The 22964-nt window shown below is 33.0% G+C and overlaps 1 protein-coding gene across 1 annotated transcript in view; it reads left to right on the top strand.

Moving 5' to 3' along the window:
* Positions 1-20416: 20416 nt before the first annotated feature.
* Positions 20417-22964, top strand: part of LOC140445884 (clavesin-2-like) — a 44775-nt gene continuing 42227 nt past the window's right edge. The window contains exons 1-2 of the mRNA XM_072538291.1: positions 20417-20812; positions 22052-22140. Of these exons, the coding sequence (XP_072394392.1) occupies positions 20719-20812; positions 22052-22140 (183 nt within the window). The 5' untranslated portion in view covers positions 20417-20718. The remainder of the gene's footprint in view (positions 20813-22051; positions 22141-22964) is intronic.

The raw sequence follows: 22964 nt of genomic DNA, 5'->3' as shown, positions 1-22964 counted from the left end.
CTTCAAAGGAAAATGTTAACCGTCCGTCTTTCAGTTTAACAAAAGAGTATTCAGGATTTGCCTCTATTACCTCCACTTCCTCTACGATAGGCTGGTACTTGTTTTTCCGATCGAACCGATCGAACCTCAAGACATGCCAAGATTCTGCTAGCCATGACGGTATTGTATTCCCATTTGGAAATCGACGTGTGTGCACGAACATCCTTTCATGCGGCGTACAGTTAGTTGCGGTACACAACAGTGAACGAATGGAATGCAGCACGACAGGTAGGTATTGTTCCCAAGTCTCAATAGGTGCCTCATGTGATTCACAGGCCAGTTGAATAGCTTTCCAGACAGGAGAATTCAACTTCTCCACTTCACCGTTTCCTTGAGGATTATAAGCAGTAGTTCTACTTGTTGCAATTCCTCTGGAGTTGAGAAACTCTTTGACTGCAGCTAATAGAAATTGAATCCCTCTATCCGAATGAATGTATGCAGGCATTCCAAACATCATAAATAAGATGAAGAAGATTTTCGTATATCATAAATAAGTTATTTAAATTCTTGATTACTGTTTTGGCACTAATGTCACTGCATAGGAAAGCAAATGGGAATCTAGAATACTCATCTCTTACCGTAAGAATATAACGATTATTGGTATTCGAATGCACTGACCCTTTAAAGTCACTACTAAGGCGTTCGAAGGGATATGAGGCTTTTATAAGCTTTGAAAAAAGCCCCTCATTTTTAAAGTACCTCGGCTTGATTTTGGCACATACCCCACAGTCACGAGTCATATTCTTGACTTCATTGAGAAAGAAAGTACTTCATTGAGAAAGTAAAACATACGTGTTATCCCTGGATGATAAAGTGCAGTGTGAAGTGACTTGAATTTTGATGCACCTGCCTCCGTGGTAGTAGCACAAGAGCAGATGCGCGATAAAGCATCCGCTGCTTGGCTGTCTTTTCCTGGTCAATATACAATATCATATTTATAAGGTGCCAATTCAAGTCGCCATCTTTGTATTTTCTCATTTTTAATCTTGCTGGAATGCTTCGTGTTGAATATAAATGTTACAAACTTTTGATCAGTAATGATTGTGAAAGGCTTCCTATAAGAAAATGGCGCCACTTCTTTGGAGATTGAACAATAGCGTATGCTTCTTTCTCCACAGAGAAAGGTTCAGCTCACTAGAGTTAAGAGATCTTGAAAAGAAAGCAACAGGCCTGAAATTCTGACTCAAGGTAGCAGCAATTGAGTGTTCTGAAGCATCAGTTTCAACAACAAATGGCATATTTTCGTTGATAGCGTGAACAGATGACTTTGCAACTATAGATTTCAGATTTTCAAAACAAGATAAAGCATCTTCATTCAATGGTAAATTGTTGACATAAGCTAATGTGTGGACCCTTTCGGAAAAATTTGGAATCCATTTGAATAATGGGCAAACATACCTAATACCAACAAAAGAAATCGTACTGTTCATCATACATATTTAAATTAATGTTTTATTCTTTTTTCGTTGCCAGTGATTTTATCCTGTTATATACTAAATATATTCTTTTTCTTGCAGTTTAAGTTATAATATAACATTCTGTGGAAACCTTTTTATTAAATTGTCATAGTGAGTGTTAAAAAAATGTTTTTTTGAATGTTTTAATAGTTTTTGAGTTTAGTTTTTAGATCTGGGCATACAATGACTAGTAAACATGTGTTGAAGCTATCCAGTATTAATGAATTTTTCAGTAATGACAACAAAACTTTTATTAACTATTTAAACTACGAGAAAACGAATATATTTAGTCTTTTAGTGGATAAAATCACTAGCACTTAAAAAGATTAAAACATTAATTTAAATGTTTTTTTAACTTCATAAATAAATTCAATGATTTATTGACAAATTTTGAAATAACACCGAATAAAACAACAACAAAATACCTCAAAATAGAGTAAAAAATAATTAAAGTTTTAATCAAACCATAACATAACCTTAAAATTTGAATATTCATAGTAAATATCTTAATCCTTTAATATTCTTACCTCACAAATTCACGAACAACAAATAATACCAATCGCACAGAATGAATGTTCATAACCAAAAGTCCTTATTTATTCTTTAAACAATTAAAAAAAACAATATTTCCACCTTCTTATGGGACAAATACACACAAATTAGAAATGTTTGGAAAGGTTTTTAATAGCCCCGTACAGAGCTTAGGTAGAGAACAATACATCCAATAGAAATGTAAATAGGCTACATCCAATAGAAATGTAGGATGTAGGCATCACTGGGTATGCCAGAACATCAAATGCACCGGCCACTTTGGGCATCTTTGTGGTCTTTGTGTCGTCATACCGATCCAATTGTAAATATACATCGTATACATCATGAGAAAAAATTGTATGATCATAAATGTACCTATTTAAACTGTATTGATGAATATGCTAAAAAATAGAATGACATGCACTTCCCGACAAATTAATAAATAAATACTTAAATAATGATGACTTTATAACCATACATATTACTATTTACATCTACTTACTGCACTGTCTAAGGGTATAATTAGAACCAATACAACATAAAAAAATATTTGAACAATTTGTCAATCAAAATCGACTATATAAATGTATAATTTTGAAATAATAATACACCATTCCTCCCAGCGTTTTTTAATTCAAGGACGAAGTTAATGTACTGTGTTTAGGACAAGATTTATAGTTTTTAATCTGATTCTGTAAAAGATTTTACTAATTATATAATCTAAATTTTTTTTATTGTACGATTTTATTGCTGGTCTGATGGTTGTCCGGTGTTTATTTTAGGTAGTGGTTCGGAAAGGGATAGCAAAAAATTTTGGCTTACAAGAAATTAAGTAGAAAAATCTGTGTTTATAATCAAAGGTTATTAATATGAAAAGTTGCTACTTCAGAAAGTAGTAAATATGTATATTTACGTAATGTATGTAAATATGTATATATAGGGAAGTACGGAGGGATGGAATAGTGTTTAAAATTACATCCAAGCAGTCATTAGAAAAAAAGAAGAAGAAGAAGAGAAACACCAACCGGGCCAATGACAGAGATAAGATCTAATTACTATTTTAATGGGAATAAGGCGCAATTAAAGGTTAAAATAAGTTTATTGACGTTTAAATCTTTGATCTTTGATCTTGCACTGATAACTTGTTTATACTCCAACAATTAATAGAAAAAAGAATAGCGGTTGGTACCGAAGTACATCTAGCCTTCGTCGACCTAGAAAATGCGTATGATACAGTTCCAAGACTTAAATTGTGGCAAGCTTTGTGGCAAGTCCATACCTTTTAGGAATAATCACAGAAGTAACAGGGATAACCCTACTTACCTAAAAATCGAAAATAGACAATCAGAGCCAATAAAAGTAACTAAAGGACTAAAACAAGGATGCAGTATGTCACCCTGACTGTTTAATTTATATATTGAGGCAGCCCTCCAAAATTGGAAAAACCATTGCCAGGGAATGGGAATCCCCATAGGAAATGACGTACTGTTCTCCCTGAACTTTGCGGATGACCAAGTCGTCCTAGCTCAAGATTCTTATGATCTAGAATTTATGATAAAGCGTCTATACAGAGAATATGTAAAATGGAGGTTACAAGTCAGCATGAAGAAAACAGAATATTTAGTTATCAATTCAGATGCAAGGTTTGAAGTGTTGATAGACCAGGACGTGGAAATCAAACAAGTAGAAAAATTTAAATATGTATTTAGGTGCACTCATTGCTAAGAACGGCTTGGTAGAAACCAAAATTAAACACCGAATTAATCAGGGCCGTAAAATTGTAGGCTGTCTGAAGTCCTTAGGGTGGGATAGCAACATTTCCAAAAGGAACAAAAAAAAAGGGCAAACCATTGTTGAATCAGTTCTTTGTTATGGCTCTGAAGTATGGAGAATTAATGCAGACCTGGAGAGAAGATTGTTGGCAGTTGAAATGGATTATTTGAGAAGAAGTGCTAGAACATCACGGCAGGAAAGGAACACCAACGAATCTATAAGAAATAACATAAATGCTACAGAAACGGTCATGCAAATGTTTGGACACCTATTGAGAATGCCTGACGAACGCAGGCCTCAAAAACTTCACAAATGGAAGCCCTCTGGAAGAAGAAAAAGAGATAGACCTCGACGCTCATGGAATGAAGGAATTAGAAGAGAGATGGAATCGAGAGGTTTGGAGGAGGAGCATGACTTGGACCGGGAGGATTGGCGGAGGAGAACGGGAATATGGCGATATCCGTCTCCAAAATGTATTGTATTTACAAGTTGGATTAATGTCAAATGTCAATAAACTTATTTTAACCTTCAATTGTGACTTATTCCCATTCAAATAGTAATTACTTTAAAATGCCACAAAGAAACAGCTTTAGAACAATAGATAAGATCTAGATACGAGAATAGAGCGTTCTTATAATGTCGTCATCCTTACAGCGACCACCCCATTTTCGGAGTACGGTACGTGCGACGGTCAACTGCGCACAAGTAAGAGAGGGTGGTTTTAGTTAGTAGGCAGGATAATAGATACCTGAATCTTTGGCACTGCTATCTTTAGTACTTTAAACTAAACTAAAACCCAAATTTTAGGGACTAAAATGAAGGGAGCATAAAAAAAATTCAACCCCCCCCCCTCTGACAAATTCTGGGTGAGCCACTGTATATTTATATATATGAACATTAAACAAGTGTCTGATCTCATTGTTTAATAATATACAGGGTGAATTGTGAATTTTGACTGAAATTTCAATTCGTCATAACTTTTAAATGGTAAGTTTGACGAATCTCATATTTCGGTCAAACGTTATACTACTACCACCTAATCAAACTAGAAAAAAATAAGGTCCGGTTTTAAAAAATTAGTTCGTTTTGGTCTTGAAAACTGCACATATTAGCAATCTATACAAAATAAAGGCAACAGAAAGAATTGTAGAAACTACCGGGCTTAGTGTAACCGACTGAATTTTGCAAAATGTACGGAAAGATAATTAAAAGCCGAATCGAAGTTTGTCGGGAAGACGCTGAAGATCATAGTGACTTTCATACTGGTCGTTCTTGTATAGACAATGTGTTCTGTCTAAAATAAATAATATAAAAGTGCATGGAACACAATATGAAGATACATATGGTATTTATTGATCTTTAAAAGGCGTATGATAGTATCCTATTAGCTAAGCTGAGGTAGGTGCTAGAAGAAAATTCCACTTACTTACATTAATGCTGTGAGGAAGTTGTATGATGATATGACGAGTTCAATAAAGATTGGAGAAAAAGTGATAAAAAAGATAAAGGTGAACAAAGAAATCGCTAAAGCTGTTGCATTGCACCTACGCTCTTTAAGATTTATTTAGAGGGGGTTTTGAATATTTGAAAAAGAAAATGTGAACCTATAAGTGTTAAAATTGGAGATTTTAAACTGTACAATTTGCATCTAAAACAGAGTATGTAGTAGTGAGAGGTGAAGAAAGGCACTTAGAACTAAGAGTCGGAGTACAAAAAAAATAGCTACTGGAATTACACAAAAATTAAGATATACAAAAGTATCATAGAAAATATTACTACATATGGTTCAGAGCATTGAGTAATACATAAAAAAGACGCATCCAAAATAAAAGTAATGGAAATTAATTAATGGTGTTGCCAAATCACTAGAAGGGATAGAATAGTGTAGCGAGATTAAATAAAACGAGCGGTTCGAATTTATATAAATATATTTATTTATAAGTTTACAGTTCGGTACTCTCTTATCAACTAAACTAAACTCATATCATCGTTACATATATATACTAAAGTTACTATGTTCGAGAACATTCTGGCGTAGTCCCACCTCTAATTCGCCTACGTGACCTGTTGTTCTTTCTCTCACTCGATACATCGCGAATGTTCTTGATGCCTTTTTCAAAATGTAACCGTTACATGGGCCATGCCGAAAGCATGTTCGTAACAATAGGAATTTGGAGACAAGAAGTAAATAGTGCAATGGAAGATAGGGGTCTACAAGTAAGCATATGACTGAAACGATCGCAAGCGTTTGAATGTAGGATGCGAGAAACAGCTACAGCTGTAATAAACTCGTTATACAGATTACGACATTGTTTTATTGACCATACAACAAAATGGCAATCGCTGTGACATGTTACACGTTTCCACCTCTATATTCATTTCACAGTAGGTACGAATTGTCGTAATTGTCACATTGACATTAAAAATTTCAAATGAAGTTCTAAAAGAATAAACAAATAATTAATAAAATGCCTATTACGTTGTATACCGTCCAAGAAAAAGTGCACCTTGTAACATGGTACTTTCAGGGTCATTCGATACGTGAAATAATTGATTTATTTATTGTTGCCTTCAAAAATATACCCCCACCAAGTGTTACAACAGTTAAAAATATCATTAAACATTTTCAAACTTCGGGATGTGTAAACATTTGTAAAAAGTTTTATGAAGGTAATGAACCACGTGTTAGATCTGTCGATGAGGAGCGTCAAAACAGGGATATTGATATTTGTGCTTTTGTGGAAGCTAGTGAACCCTGCAATAGTGTACAAATTGCCAGGGAAGTTAACGTGAATGCTCGAACTGTCCAGCAAGTTCTTAAAAGGAATGGGTATCACTGTTTTAAGATACAACCAACACAAGAACTGTTTCCGGAAGATAACTTTAGGCGGACGGAGTTTTATGAAATTATGTTGGATAAACAGAATGCAAATGTACACTTTTTAAGAATATTTTATTTTCTGAGGAATCTTCATTTTCATTACATAAGAACACAATCCATCCGCTGCAAGGTATTATTCTCGGAAAAATAAGCACCTCAGTGTTGCAGTGCGAACGCAGCATCCGCAAAGGTTAAATGTTTGGACTGGGATGTTAGGCGACCATATTGTCGGTCCATTTTTTATCAATGGAAACCTAAACGGGCCCAAATATTTACAACTATTACAGAATGAGATTATTCCGGCAGTTCGACAACTTCCCGTCAGTGGCGGCTTTTGGGGGTAGGCAGGATAGGCCGGGCCTACCCAATAATTTTAAGAGCTTTAAAATTGAAAAACATAATATTTAAAAATTATGTTAATGCATGTAAATAACTTTTAAATGTACTAAATCACTCAATACATTAGCGTCCGTTAAAACAACTAAGTTATTATATTACCACAGAAAGCATCGAATCGTATTCAGGCATTTTAAATAATATTAATAGGCCCGATCGGAACTGGCCGACCCAGCTGACATAAGATCCCCGTACAAAAAGCGTTTGAAGTTAAGCAGCTTGTCAGACAACGATTTATATTGTCGTGTTTATGCTTGCTGTTTAGGCACCAGACGATCGGGCCTACGATGACCATCGTTGTCACTTGTAACGTAATTATCGAATTGTAATATAAATTTTCTTTTAAATTATGATAAAAAAACATGTAACATAATCTATAACAACAATTGCAAACAAGTGCACGGTTCCCCAAATAAATTTAAAAAAATTCGTAAAATTCGAAGAAGAAAAAAATCACATTTGCGTGATTTCTATATCGCCTGATTGTATGCAACTTATATATGTGAGATTGTTTTATAACTGATACATAAAAATGAGTTTTTACGACGCTTTACCAGGTTGCAGTAATAGTAATGTTGTTAGTGAGTGTTTGGACATCGTTGTTTCACTATTGGAATCGCCATTATCTAGAAGAACTGAAATTGATAGAAAAAAATTATTATGAATGAAAGGCCTACTCCAACATTGCGTATTGACCAAAATATGGGAAAAAGGTGCGTACTTTTAATAATTGCTCTTGGTATGATGTCTACAAATGGTTGTCTGGAAGTATTACGAAAAACAGACTATATTGTTGGCCGTGTTTGTTATTTTCTAATAAGAAATGTGTATAGAATTGTGAAGGATACTTTGATTTAAAAATATGTCTGCCTCCTTAAAAAAACATGCCAGTTGCAAGGAACATATAAGTAATTTCCTGTCTTTTAAGGATGTACAGAAGAGGGCGTTTTCTGTTCGCGATTTGCTAGATGAAAAATCAAAAATCGCAAAAATTAAATACTACGCAGAAGTTAAAATGAACAGAGAAATCATTAAAAAATTAGTTAGGGGGTGGGGGTTATGACCACGTGACCCCTTCCTCTGGATCCGTCAATGATTACACATAGCTATGTAATTTGCTGGCTTGGCCTACCCAAATTTTACACACCAGCCGCCACTGCTTCCCGTTCATTTTCAGGTGGTTTATTTCCAACAGGATGGGTGTTAGGCTCGCAAGTCTAGAGCAACTATTGACTTCTTCAATCAAACGTTTTCTGATCGACTGATAAGTACACGTGGTACAATTAAATGGCCCGCTAGATCCTGTGACTTAGCGCCTAACGATTTCTTTTTTTGGGGTTTTCTCAAAGAAAACATTTATAGGCATCAGTTTGAAAGGACCACAAACCTAGTCGAATTAAGGGCAAAAATACTTCATTTCTCTGCAAGCATTACACCAGCCCTACTCCAAAATATGAAGAGAAATCTGTATGACAGATTTGGTTACTGTTTAGCACAAGGAGGTGGAATATTTGAGCCCTTAATTCATTAATCTGCTTTCCTAATTTTTATTTTTTGTTAGGTACATTTTACGAAGTTTGTAGGTTCTTAATTAGGTATTTTATTGTTTTTTTTTTTATTTAAAAGTACAAACGATTTTTAATCTGATTTTTTTTCTTCTTTCTTGTCTTATTGTTATAAGCTTTGTCGATAAAATTTGTATAATTTTCAGTGATAATAAAGCATATTACTTATTTATTTGTATTGTATAAGGCTAAAAAATAACCAAACAATTTGTTTTAGAGCATTATAATAAATATACTCTAGAGATGCGATTGCAATAAATCTTAATTCCTATGGTCAACAAAACGATGTCGTTATCTGTATATAACTCAGTTTATTTCTTATTTCTTCAACATAATATCTATCCAGAAACTTTTTTTAATGAAAACAATATAAAAGTGGGAACTTCAAATATATAAAAACAATTAGTCAGGTTATTTTCCTAATTATTTAACAAAGTATATACAACATACAAAACCACTCATTTAAAAGTAAAATTGACAATGTAAATCACATTTTCCGAACCATTTGAAAATAACGTGATATATACATAACATGAATTGTTGATTTAGTTAAGTTGATTATATAAACAAATTGTGGCAAATACTTGTATTTCTTATAGGTATATGTAAAAAATTAAACATGAATGTTCCATCATGTCGTTGATTTATTGTAATAAGGCATTTTTCTTTTTTTATATATATTTTATATACTAGTTAACTTATTGTAAATCAATAATAATTTTCGCAATAAAAACTATTCTTTTTATGAGAATGAACATGACAATGTGAAGCGAGACAAAAGAGTTACCCCAGTCAATATGTGAAAAAATCACGATTTCACGTAAAAGTCTTGTATAGGTTTTTGAAGGTTCTTAAAGGTATATGTTATATTACTTTATTGGTTCAAATAATAGTTGTAGATCGTAAAAATGCTTTTAATTCGGAAATAATTAGGCTTTATCTTGAATAGAGACTGCTCTAAAGCATCCAGTTCCATGCTGGTTATTCCAAGTTTATATTGAAAATCTGAAGAGTTTCTATTTTGGAGACAATTCCTGTTTTAATGTCATTATTACTAAAAAATAAAAAACACTGAAATAAAAACGTTATCAAAATGTCTTCTTCTTCTTGTTATTTTTATGTAGACATGACTCTGTCTGTTTTCCAATATGACTTCAGTAAGTCGACGTTCCATCGTTTTTGTGGTCTTGCTACTGATAGTCTTCTTATTGGGGAACCGTCTTGCCGTCTTTACTACTCTATTTGTTGTCATTCGGCTTATATGATCGTTCCATTCTACTTTTCTATTTCTTACCCAGTGCCTAATATTCTACACCTTACATTAACGTCGTATATCTGTACCTTTAGCACTGTCCCATGTTTTGGCATCAATTTTTCTAAGTGTTTTCATTTCTGCTATTTCTAACATCTTTTTTGTCTTGTCTGTGTTGTCATCGAATGCCATAGTCTGTGGACTAGTACGCATTTCGATGCGCATCGCCCCGCCTCGAATTTTCCCATTGGCTCTTGACCTGGAAATCCCTATTTATCGCTCGAACAGCGCATATAAATATTGGCGATTTTCAGGTCAGTCCCTCACGGGCTCTCCGAGAGCTTAGTGCTCTCGGGGCTCTGCTTCCTGCATTTATTTTCCATACTCTGTGGCTGAGAATTGTTTCAACTTAACTTGGTGTTTTATTTCGACGAAGAAATTGTCATGTAAGAAATATCTTGCCTTTTTCAAGGCAAGACACTGAAATATTTACAAGTCCATAACCCGAAAATGGACTTAAGTAGAGGAGCTCTCGACATTTACTCCGAAGACCTCTACAGAGCACCCGGGGATATCAGAAGGTGGTTAGACCCTTATTTGTTCCTCCGAGGTGACAGTGTCAGGTCGTGTTTCTGCCGCGTTTTATTTCTCCATATTGTTTCATTTAGGAAATATGTGGCTCTGTTTTCTCTACTCACTTAATCTTCCACTTCTGTTTCGAGCTTTCCGTAGCTATATAATGTGATGCCTAGATATTTAAACTCCATCTATTATTTGACCTTCCAGCTCCAAAATACATCTTAATAACTTTACTGTTATAACCATGCATTTTGTCCTATTTGGGGAAATTAATCCTTTAAATTTTCTGGAGGTTATATTAAATTGGCGCAGTTGTAAATCTGCAGATTATTTTAAGATGTTTTTCTCCTACTTGGTATCATTTTTTAGTTCCTACCTTTTTTGTTATTTCCTCCATAAAAAGGTTGAACAATAGACACTCAGGTCAGCTCTGGTGTTGGTGGTTCATTATCGTCACCTTTAGCAAATAGGGATCGAAAGTAGTCTGCCCATGTTTCCTTCTAAATATGTTTCATTTTTATTAGTTCGTTTATCTCTTTTCATTGTCCTTTGATTGTTCTCTATATTTCTTTTTATGTTTCGTAGAAGTCGTGTTCCATCTATTTTGAGAAGCTCCGCCAGTGTTCTCTTATTATTTGTCTCTGACTAAATTAGTCGTTTCATTACTGATTCGTTTATAGTGGTTGTATGCCTGCTGTGTTTGTTGTGTTCTGCATTGCAAAAAGGTTTTCTTTTTTTTTTACATTTTATCCGCACTTTCACTCTAAATCATAAGATTTTCTTTTTTGATGTGTTAGTGTTCGTTATTTTAATCTCTCCAAGTGATTCTGTTGCTGTATTAATTATGATATCAAAATGTCAAAAGGCAGAATTGCACGAGACAGGTCAACAAATTAAACTACTAGTAAAAAATATGCATAACTAATATGCTACAGCAAAAACCGGTGTTATGAATTGCATTCTGAACTCTATAGTTAAAACTCAATCAATTTTGTAATTTCTGCTACATGTCATACACATTTTACGACTCAAAGTGTTACCTATCCTGCCACCGTATTTAATAAAGTATGATCCTTATTTGCAAATCATAATCGACACGACACCAATTGTGTATTGTTTACTGATATACTACACTTGAGTTATATATAAAGTAATTAAAACGATTTTGGAACAATGAATAAATAATACGATTGTTTAAAGGTGAGACAATACTTAAAAAATCGATTTAAATTTAGAGGTCAATAAATTAAATATTATGCAGGTTCGATTTATTTTGTAAAGGTTCATTAACTGTATTAAGGGATTGTACTACACAAGTAAGTAACATTCAAACGGGAACTGTGTAAGCGACAAATGAATAAAATAACAAATCGTAGGCAAGGAAACAAACAAAAACATTTAGTAAGCTATGGCTTTTCCGATGTGGTAACTGTATTCTTCTTCTTTATTATCTTTGGAGCATTGAAGACCAACAACATGATTTAAGTCGTATACACAGTCTTTCAAAAATACTAATTTCTATGCTTAACATAAATTCCTCGATAAAAATATCATCAACAAAATCAAACGAAAAAGATGCCTTCCACGTCAATTCTGTGAAACCCGTGATCCACTCGTCAAAACCAAATATAACCGAATTTCAGCTCAGATCAAGCTGCAAACAATGGCTGGACCTACTGACCACCTCTAGTCTGGACTATCGGAACGGCGATGCATCCTGGAGTAAATTCAAAATCCTAACTAAACAAAAACAAAATATCCTTCTCACGTGGTGGTGAACCATCAAATAATTAATTCTGATAATCAAAAGGCCAAAGTTTTCAAAACATACCTTCAAAACATATTTACCAGCCCAAATAACCCTCGATTTAACTATACCTTCCGTGTACGCACGGAAAGAGGCATACAAGAACATCTCGGAGTCCCTTTTAATCCACAAGATGCCCCATGATCACCCGATCATGGCCCTTGTGGGTCAACAGATATTGGAGAACTACTAGTTGGAGTTGCCAATTTGGCAACTCCTATCCACCACGTCCTTACAAAATTTTAAGCATTTTTATAAAAAGTAAAACATATGTTTATGTATTTTTATTCCAAAAAAAAAGGTAAAGAGGTCATCATTTAACATTTAATTGTGCTCCCACAGTTCCAATATTACTGTTTTTATGTTCACACATTTGTACTGTCAGCTTAAGAACACAGAATACAAACTAGGAAAAAAGTTGCTTAAGAAATAAATATCTACAATCCATCTGTATTTCGTCTTCCCAGATTATAATTTGAAAATAGTATTTTCACATTATAGTTAACCTCCATGATACAAAGATTAGATCCATAGAAATATCCACAGTTATATGTCTATGAAAATATCAGTCTATCATGTTTAACCTAGAAATTGATTACAATATTAAGGTACTTTTAGACGGTCAGATTAGTTCTCCGTTCAGTTTCAGTTTCAGAAGTGTTGTCAATTCAGTTTGGGTTGTTAGACGTAGTTAGAGGATCAGTTTAGTTGTCAGTTGTCATTTGTCTTGCACAGTTCAGTGATGGACGAAGATAGCCTAATTGTGGTCGCGTTGTGCTTGGCACTAAAAAACCACGAAAAAGGAGAAGTAAATGGAGTAAAAATTGGCTCCTGAAAAGAAATACACTTTCGCATTTAAATTTATTAAAGGAACTTCATTTTGAACCTTCTGATTGGTAAAACTATTAAATAATGAGTGAGGATGCATACAGTTTACAGTTGAGGACAAGTTTGTTTATACATCAGTTTAACTGACAATTGATGCGATAACTTTTAGTATACGCATCAAGCCACAGCTCAGTATCAGTTTCAGTTTTTCTTGCCGTTTTTTGTGTTTACACACACAGATAACTAAAAGTTCGACTGAAACTGACACTGAACGTAGAACTGATCTGACCGTCTAAAAGTACCTTTGTGAAAGACATTAGTTAGCCAACGAAATGTTCGCTATAATAGACATCGCATGTCAAAAAAATCTGAAAACAAATTTAAAATTATGGCAACAAGGGGAAAATTACGTACAACCTTTATTGTTTGACGTTTCCCATATATTATTATACATCTATTGACGCATAATTTAAAAACTCACACAACTGACACTTCAAACCAGTAGCGTTGCGCGCTAGCTCTCTTTTATTTTATCTTTGATACCTTGCGTTTTTAACAGTTTTTCAACTCTAATTTTCGATCATTTTTTCTCAGGCAATTTTATATCACCATATTAAAAATAAAAAAGCTTTAATTTTATGTAAAAAATATGCATATACGTCATAAGCAGCGTATTTTATTTAAAAAATAAATGAACGAAATAAAATGTTTGTCAAAAATTAATTGTTATTAATTAAATTCTCCTAATTTTAAATGTATGTAAAAATGTGAGTTTGATTAACTACGTTTTGAACATAGTGATCCTGCAGTGGGGTCTTAGGATACTAATCGATTATGTCTGGGTGTAATTAAGATAAAAATTAGGATTTTCTCACAAAACAAACTGGTACTACGAATACAGTTGTTTATTCCTTCCCTCAAGAACCCAACAAAGACGTTTATAATACCTATCACCACTAAAAATTATTTAAATTAAAAATTAATTAGTCTAACGATTCGTAATAAAAAGGGAATTGAACGACCCGATTTTTTTTATTCTTTACTTTGTCGTTGAAATGGCAGCTGACATCAAATAATTCGTTCAGTTATGTAGCTCGTGTCTGCGATACGTCGTTTTATTTTTGTCCCTATTCACTTTAACATAAAAATGTACAAAGATTTTTTTTATCTCTTATTATTATCATTAAAAGAATGATTATATTCTAGAAGGTAAAGTGCGTACTTAAAATCTGTTTATCTATTATTTTTTGTTCTACTATAGGTTTGTTAAAAATTCTACCAATTGAGCGATGTAAATTTATTGCAGTTACCACATGTAAGTTTGTAGATACCACTGTGTAAGTACTTTTTCTTTAGGCTCTTGTGGTTCTTATTATACTTTCTTAAGCTATTGTTTATTCTGAAAGCTCGGGTTATTCCTTTCTTTTTTATGTATTGGACTATTTTTGTTGATATTTTGCCTGTATACAGGGTGTCCCATAATTATTTGGACATTAGCTAATGGGTTATAGCTGACATTAAATAAAGCGGTTGAGCTCAAATTGCTTAGGCAAAATGTTGCTAGTTTTCGTTCTACAGGGTGATTCACTAATCTTTTTTTATATTATTTTTAGGGATATATTTAAAACTATTTAACCCATTTAAGTGAAATTTGGTATCTTGCTATTATTTAGTATGCTTAATATGAAAATGATATTAGTTTTACCAATGACACTAGGTGGCATTTGTTAGAGACAAAGTTAGAGGGTTTTAGAAATAAACATATGTGTTAGAGACATGCATAAAGTGAAAAAATTTTATAAAAACTTATGTAAATTCAAACATTAATCAAAAGGTCTTAAATACTAGTGAATATTAACTGTATTGGTAGTAGAAAATTTTTGCAAACAAAATGCATATGATTGAAACAATTATTTTTATTAAACCTTTTACACAGCAACAAATTTAAAAAAAAAATTAGAAATTAAATTAAACAATGAAGTGAATATAAAACAATTGACAAAGTGAATAATTCAAAATGAAACGAAAAAAATTACAAAAAGTGTTCCCCAAATTTTCAGCATCAGAGTTTCTTTGGGCACTAATTACGTTAACTCCCTCTACAATATTTTGCCATAACTCTTGACGTTTATTTATTTTTTTTATAAACAAGTGACTTTAGGTAGCCCCACAAGTGAAAGTCTAAGGGATTTAGTTCGGGACTGCGTGCTGGCCATGGGTATACACTACCTCTACCAATCCATTGTTGAGGATAAATTTCATCTAGATAATTTCTAACTTGTCGGCTATAATGTGGTGGTGCACCTTCATGCATGTACCAAGAGTTTCGTTTCGACTCAAATTTAGAGGTATGTCTTCTAAAAGAGTTGGTAAATCTTCTTTCAAAAAATTTAAATGCGGTATTCCGTCAAGCCTAGTTGGTAATTCGAATGGTTCTACAATACAATCCCCAAATATGCCACACCAGATATTTATAGAAAACTCATGTTGAAAATGATGTTCTTGAAATGTATGAGGATTTTCTGTCGCATAGGTATGGCTATTTCGCCAGTTAAACACACTCCTTTTAGTAAATGTGGCTTCATCGGTAAATAAAATTTTATTATAAAACATTGTATTGTCTAAATGCCGTCCTATCATAAACTGACTAAATCGGAGCCTTGCTGGAAAATCCTGTGGTAAAAGATTCTGTACTGGAGTAAAACGATAAGGATACAGATTTTCTGTCCTTATTATTCTTGACACCATAGATTTGCTTATACCAGTGGCCGCAGAAACAAGCCTTGTACTGGTTTCTGGATCTTCTGCAACACGCACAACAATTTCGTACTCCATATCCGCATCAATTACTCTCGGTCTTCCAGCATTCCTGTTTTTGGGATGAAATGACCCTATTTCGCCTAATCTGTCGAACAACAATAGTTTTATGGTTTGGTTGCCTTCTATTGGGATTCAGTTTGAAATAGCGTTGAGCTGCTTTACGAGAACAAAAATTTCCCTTGGCATACAAACAGACCATATCGAGCATTTCTACATTATAAAATTCATTATGACGTAGCATTTTACCTTTATCTTAAGTGGTTTATAAAAAACTTAATATCACTTTGACAAATAATGACTCGCACTGCACTTTGACAACTAATAATAAATAAATTCGTAGATACGTATTGATGTTGCCATTAAGTTCAAAGCATACTTGTTTTGTAAAAAATTAAATAGAGACATGCATCAATAACAAAATACGTTTATTTCGAAAACGGAGTACTTTTTTGATGTGAAAGAAGACTAGGTACCTTTTTTGTGTAGAATTGAATGTTAGTTCATGTTTTTGAAGTTACATTTCTTTAGGTGCAATTGGGAAAAATGTTTGACAGTGAATTTTTGAGAAAGAGAATGACAGTATGAAGTACCTACGTGATCACCGGCAGTATAAAGTTAGTTGCTAAATCTTTGAAGTTACGTATGTATCAGTGCAAATAAAGTGAGAAAAAAAAATATATTTTATAATTTTTGTGTCTTTCGAACTCGTCTTCGTCGGAAATAGGATAACAGATTTTCGGTATTATTTAAGAAAATTTTTTTACACAACAAATTCGTACTTACGCCTTGACTTTGCCATTAAGTTCACAGCATACCTAGGTACCTGCTTGTTTTGCGAAAAATTAAATACAGACATGCGTATCATTAACAAAATACGTTTATTTCGAAAATGGCGTACTTTTTTTATTTGAAACAAGAATACCTGTTGTGTGTAGAATTGAATTTTACTTCAGGTTTTTTTCCTACAATGTTTATACAGGGCGGATAAAAAAAATATGGCTACATTAATGAACTCATGTTATAGTAGGTGGCTCCACCTGGTGTCAATAGTAAAACTAATATTATTTTCATATTAAATATACTAAATAATAGCAAGATACCAAAATTTACCTAAATCGGTTTAATAGTTTTCAATATATCCCTAAAAATAATATAAAAAAAATATTAATAAATCGCCCTGTAGAACGAAAACTAGCAACATTTTGCCTTAACAATTTGAGCTCAAACGCTTTATTTTGATGTCAGCTATCACCCATTAGCTAATGTTCAATTAATTATGGGACACCCTGTATATAATCGAGCAAAAAGTATTGGATTTTTTCTCTGGTGGTGGAAAAACTAATATTAGGGCTTTCTTATGTAAGTTTTGGTTTAAAATGTTTGTTTGTTCGTTGTACTCATTGTTTACTCTTATTTGCTTAATGATATTAAATTCTATCGCGAAGTTATTTTTTAACATAAAAGATTCTTAATCTCTGTAACATGCCATGGTAGGCTACTAATAATTTGTTAGAGGGGCTTAAAATAAACGGGATCGAAGTACAATTTTACTAGTTTTGAGATACTTAAGGTTAAAGGTCTTTAATTTGGAGAAAGGTCTATGGAGAATTAAAATTTCTTGTACATTATTTACCGTCGTCTCTTCTTCTTCATTGTGTGCCGTGCTTGTATTCAAGCGTTGGATATCGTCATATTGCCAAGCTGATGAAATGATTCTCGGTCGACAGCTAGATGAAACAGTTCCTCGACCGTTCGACCTGTCCATTGTCTAATGTTACGCAGCCAGGACAGTTGTTTTCTTCCGACCCAACGTTTTCCTTCGATTTTGCCCTGAATGATTAACCGGAGTAAGCGATATTTAGGTCCTCTCATTATATGACCGAAGTATTGGACCTTTCTCATTTTGATGATGTTGATCAATTCTCGCTCTTTGTGCACGGTCTCTAGCACGCGTTCGTTAGATATGTGTGCTGTCCACGGGATTCTGAGCATGCGACGGTAACACCATAACTCAAACGCTTCTAATTTGTTAAGATTTTTTATTTTTGTTGTCCAGGTTTCACATCCATAGAACAAAGTGGACCACACGTAGCACTTCAATACTCTTAGACGTGTGGTCAACGACAGACTTCTACTGCATAATACAGAACGCCAGTTAATAAAGTTTTTCCGTGCGAGTTCTATTCTGGTCGAAATTTCCTCGTCACTTTCAACCCTGCAGTCAATCCAGCTACCATCCATTTTGTTTTTTTTTGCGTTGATTGTTAAGCCCTTTTCAGTGCATTTCGTTGTTTACAGCATTCAACAGGGTTTGAAGATCTTCTAGACTCTCTGCTATTATTGCGGTGTCATCGGCGTATCTGATGTTGTTAATAATTTCACCACCGATCTTAACACCTTCGCGGCGATTATTTAACGCTATTTCAAAAACTGGTTCAGTGTAGGCATTAAACAACATCGGTGACATAACACATCCCTGTCTGACACCACGCTTAATAGAAACTTTAGCTGAAACCTCTTGGTCCACCTTAACACAAGCGGTCTGATTGTAGTAAAGATTTTTAAGCAATCTAATGTCATACGTGTCCAGACCAACTGAGTCTAACCATTGAAATAATAATGTATGTGGTACTCTATCAAAGGCTTTTTCGAAATCTATAAAACATACGTAAATATTTTTCCTAAACTCAATGCTCTTTTGTAAGAGTATTCGCATGCAAAAAAGAGCTTCTCGAGTACCCATACCGTTTCGGAAACCAAACTGCTCATCACCAGTTATCCCCTCACAAAGTTTATATATGCGACAATGCAATATTTTCATAAAAATTTTGAGCGTGTGACTCATTAAACTGATAAGTCGATAGTCGCTACACTGTCTAGCATTCTTTTTCTTGGGAATAGTTATAAATATCGATTCTAACCAGTTGTCTGGTAATTTGCCGCTGCTGTATATCTTATTAAAGAAGGATGTGATAATCGCAACACTCTCATTATCTAATAGTTTAAACAATTCTGCAGGTATTTCGTCAGGACCAGAAGCCTTCCTTCGTTTCGCTTGGTCGATAGCCTTCCGAACTTCTGATATTAGAATCGGTGGGCCTGTATCTCGGTTAGATGTTATTTCTTGGTAGATTCTTTGGTCATCGTTAAATAATTCTATTATGTAATTTTCCCATTCGGTACAGCGCTCTTTTTTATCACTTAAAATTCTACCACCAGAGTCTTGTAATATATTTTGCCCATAAGTTCTGCTTTTGCCTGTTAATTCTTTTAGTTTTTTATGCAAATGGAAGCTGTCGTGTTGTTGCTCCAGTTTCTCAATTTCTAAACAGGATTCTTGTAGCCATTGGTCTTTTGCTACTTTAATTCTTTGATGTACCGTCGTACATCGTATTGTTTTATTGAAAATAATACGATGGTGAGAATCATTGTAATATGTTTGTATCCTTCAATGGGGGAAGACTAATTTTGTATTTAGATATATTTTTTTGGGATCTTTTGTGAGAATATTTTTTATTGTAAACGTTTTTTGGTTTGATATTTTTGTAAGACTGACTATTTATTCATTTTTATATTGTGCGCCTGAGTCGTTACATTATGTTAAAGTCATACAATAAATTGCTAAAAATAACGCTTTTCTTTTTTTGCGTCGTTTACGAATTTTTCTAACATAGTTTTGATAATTTTTAACTTTTAATAACATTTTTTCTATGTGCGGCAGCGGTGTGTTCACTCATCATGTAACTTTAAGAGACGTGGCTGCTGGAGAGTTAAATAATCAGGTCGTAATTTCTAGATTTTGCGCGTCTATATACTGAAAGTCGAGAACTTCGCATGTATACAAATGCTGACTGGAATTTTCGCGAAAGAAAAGAGCTTCGCTTCGTGAAGTGTAGGACCGTAATTAGTGGCACATAATATGTTACTTCATATAGAATTATACTGAATTTAAGTTGTAATAAAAGGGAACCAACTGTGCTTGGATTCATTTTAAAAGGAAAGTTTTTATATTTTTATTCATAAGCTTTTTTTCGTAGATAGCAATCCATGTATGAAATCACTTAAATCCATTTTAAACTTAATAAAACTATACTTTAGGTAGTCAAATCTGTATTTAACTCAACACCTTTTATTATAAGCCCTTCTTATTTATTTTGTGTAGGATGAAATGAAGAATTATGTATAGTTGTGTCAGTATGGGTAGGTTTGTAGGTAGGCTTATAAATTTTGTTTCTGAATGATCCATAAAAATATCTAATAGCAATAGGCTTAAAGGATTATTCATAATAAGTCCTGTACTCTTTTTTGTACATATTTTATTATTAAATTCAAAGTAGTCCTGATTTACGCAAATTTCACTTAAAAAACGGCGAAGGAAATTGGATGAAAAATAAAAAACAGAAATAAATACACCAGAAATTATAAAATACAATAATTTTCCCTTTTTAGGTCTCTTTGTATCTATTTCTCGAATCCTACCGAAGTTTTGGTTGATTATATATCTGAATAAAAAACTTTTTTGTCACCTCTCGTATATTAGCATTCTCTTCAGCGAACGCGGAATACTAATGCCAATTATTAAATGAGGATCTGTTTTACGGTGTAAAAAAATTAAATACCCGTTTTCAATGTCACCGTATGCCCAGCAAGACGTGCGTTATATTATACTGGTGACTTAGATGGTATACCTAAAACAGTTTTGTAATTGGTGGTATAACATTCTGATTTGTATTTACAACAACGAACAATAATAATACATATATTGTTATTAAGTACATAGCAACTGTTGCATGATAATGAATGAAAATAGTGCGTCTGAAATGATTGAAAATGGAGATCCAAATATTGCTAAATCAATGGAAAGTTTATTGGATTTGATTAAAAGTAAGTACAAAAAGTAAACTTTCATTTGTTATTTGTATTAATATTTTACCTAAAATTTAAGAAGTTTAATAATATATTGCCTTTTTATTGTTTCCTCCTTCTTTTTCTGTTAAAGCTATAACTGCTTCTGAGTTTTCTCCTTTACAATATTCACCCTTAGCAATAATTACTCTGATTTTTCTTTCGAAATTTGATCAAATAATTAATTTTTGTTTCTTCATGTTGTTAACTATATACGGGAGCAGTAGTTTTGGCATTATTAACAATGATTATTTTGATTTTCTTTGTATCTTTTCTTTGCATCTCTTTCCTTTCTATCCTCTCCTTAAGCTTTTGACGTAAAGGTATCTTCCTCATCCTGGTGCCTGTACATCATTGCCATCCTTAAAATAGTGTTTTTTTTTTTGAAAATTTTCTTTCCTGTTCGGGAAAACAATTTTCTGATCTTATATTTGATCTTGTTCTTGCTCGATCCTAGGACTTTAGTCGTATTTGTGACATGGACTGCTAGCCACCGCAGAATCTTTTAAAAAGTCTTCGTTTAGTAGTCTGGTGCATGTTGGTCTTAAATTCTTGCCATTTGTCTTTCACTATTTATTCGTGTTATACGATGTTACCAGTCTCATCTTCTCTTTTATGATACTACCAATATCATGCAAGAACTATGAGTCGACTGAAGACTAGAGTTTTTTGAAACGTTTGCAAATTTTCTGGGAAGAGGTCTCAATATAAAAAACTGAATCCTGTTTTCTGACAAAACAACATTTTGTTTAAATGGAACCGTTAATAAACAAACAAAACAAATTCGTGTCAAAAACGTCATGCTAACGTTTGGGCTGGGATTGTTCAAATTTTTTGATTTGGCTTGATTTGGGTCCAAATTTTTTTGATGACAATTTCAATGCAGATATTTACTTTAACAAGACGGTACATCGCTTTCAAGAAATATTTTTCAATCGTTGACTAGGTAAAAGATAGTTCTGGTTGTGGTGTTATCTAAAATCAAAGTCTGTATAAATAAGCCAGACACTTAGAATGTCACTGAGTGATTCGAGTCGGTCATTCTCAGATAGTGAAGTCATTTTGAACATTTTTCAAAATTGGTATACTTAAAAAATGTATTTTCTCGGTTTCCAATGGAGCAGTTTTCTTCTCTTTTCCGCACTGGTCTAAGAATCTTATTGGTGCTTTTGGATTGATGCTTATGATTTCGACTTAATTTAACATTTTTTGTTTCAGATTCCGATACAAAAATTTCCACAGATCAAAATTACCTAATGAGATATTTATACGGAACCGATTTTAATGCAGATGAAGCCTTCAAAAAGGTATGTGACATTTCAAAATATTAACAAAGTTCACAGGTTTTTATTGTTAATATAAAATATCTGAAAGATTGTTCCTTCTATTTTGCTTAGACTGGTAGACTAGACTATCGCTGTAAGCGATATTTAGGTCCCCACACTATACAAGGTGGAAACCGCTTTTTTTTAAGTAAAAAATTATTTCAGTAAAATTATTTCTGTCTTTGTTTTAAAAATTATAAAAAACGCTGAAACTCGTCGACTTTTATCTATAAATGTGCGCTTTTTAAACATAAATTTAAATGTACAGGGTGATTTGCTCAAGCCTAGCATATTTCATAAGATTTATTTTTAATGAAACACCCAGTATATTTTTATATTTTTAAAAGTTGTTTAACAATCTGATCTAAACAAACTATATCACTTAGGGTCTATTATGAATAACACAGGTGAAATTTTGAAATTATAAAGTTTGGAAATCACTTATACAATAAAATTATTTTCGACTTTTAGAAAATTATGAAAAACGCTGGGATACCTCAACTTTTAAATTCAACTGTGCCCTTTTTAAATATAAATTTAAATTTACAGGGTGATTCTCGCAAGTCTAGCATCATCTTTATTTTTGTCAATCATCTAAAAAAAAGTATATTATATAGGGACTATTACGAATAATTCAACTTGAATTTTTGAAACTATGTATAATATTTGCCAAGATATTAAATAGATAAAATTTTGAAATTAATAATTTATCACACTTTAAATAATGGTATTTTTCAAATTGGCTAAAAAAAGACATCAATTTTTTAAACGTATTTCTAAAGTGTTAATATATTGAGTTTTGTAGT

Source organism: Diabrotica undecimpunctata, chromosome 7, assembly GCF_040954645.1.
Source record: "Diabrotica undecimpunctata isolate CICGRU chromosome 7, icDiaUnde3, whole genome shotgun sequence".
NCBI lineage: Eukaryota > Metazoa > Arthropoda > Insecta > Coleoptera > Chrysomelidae > Diabrotica > Diabrotica undecimpunctata.
The sequence above is the reverse complement of the archived record's forward strand: the minus strand, read 5'-3'. Positions and strand labels throughout refer to the sequence as shown.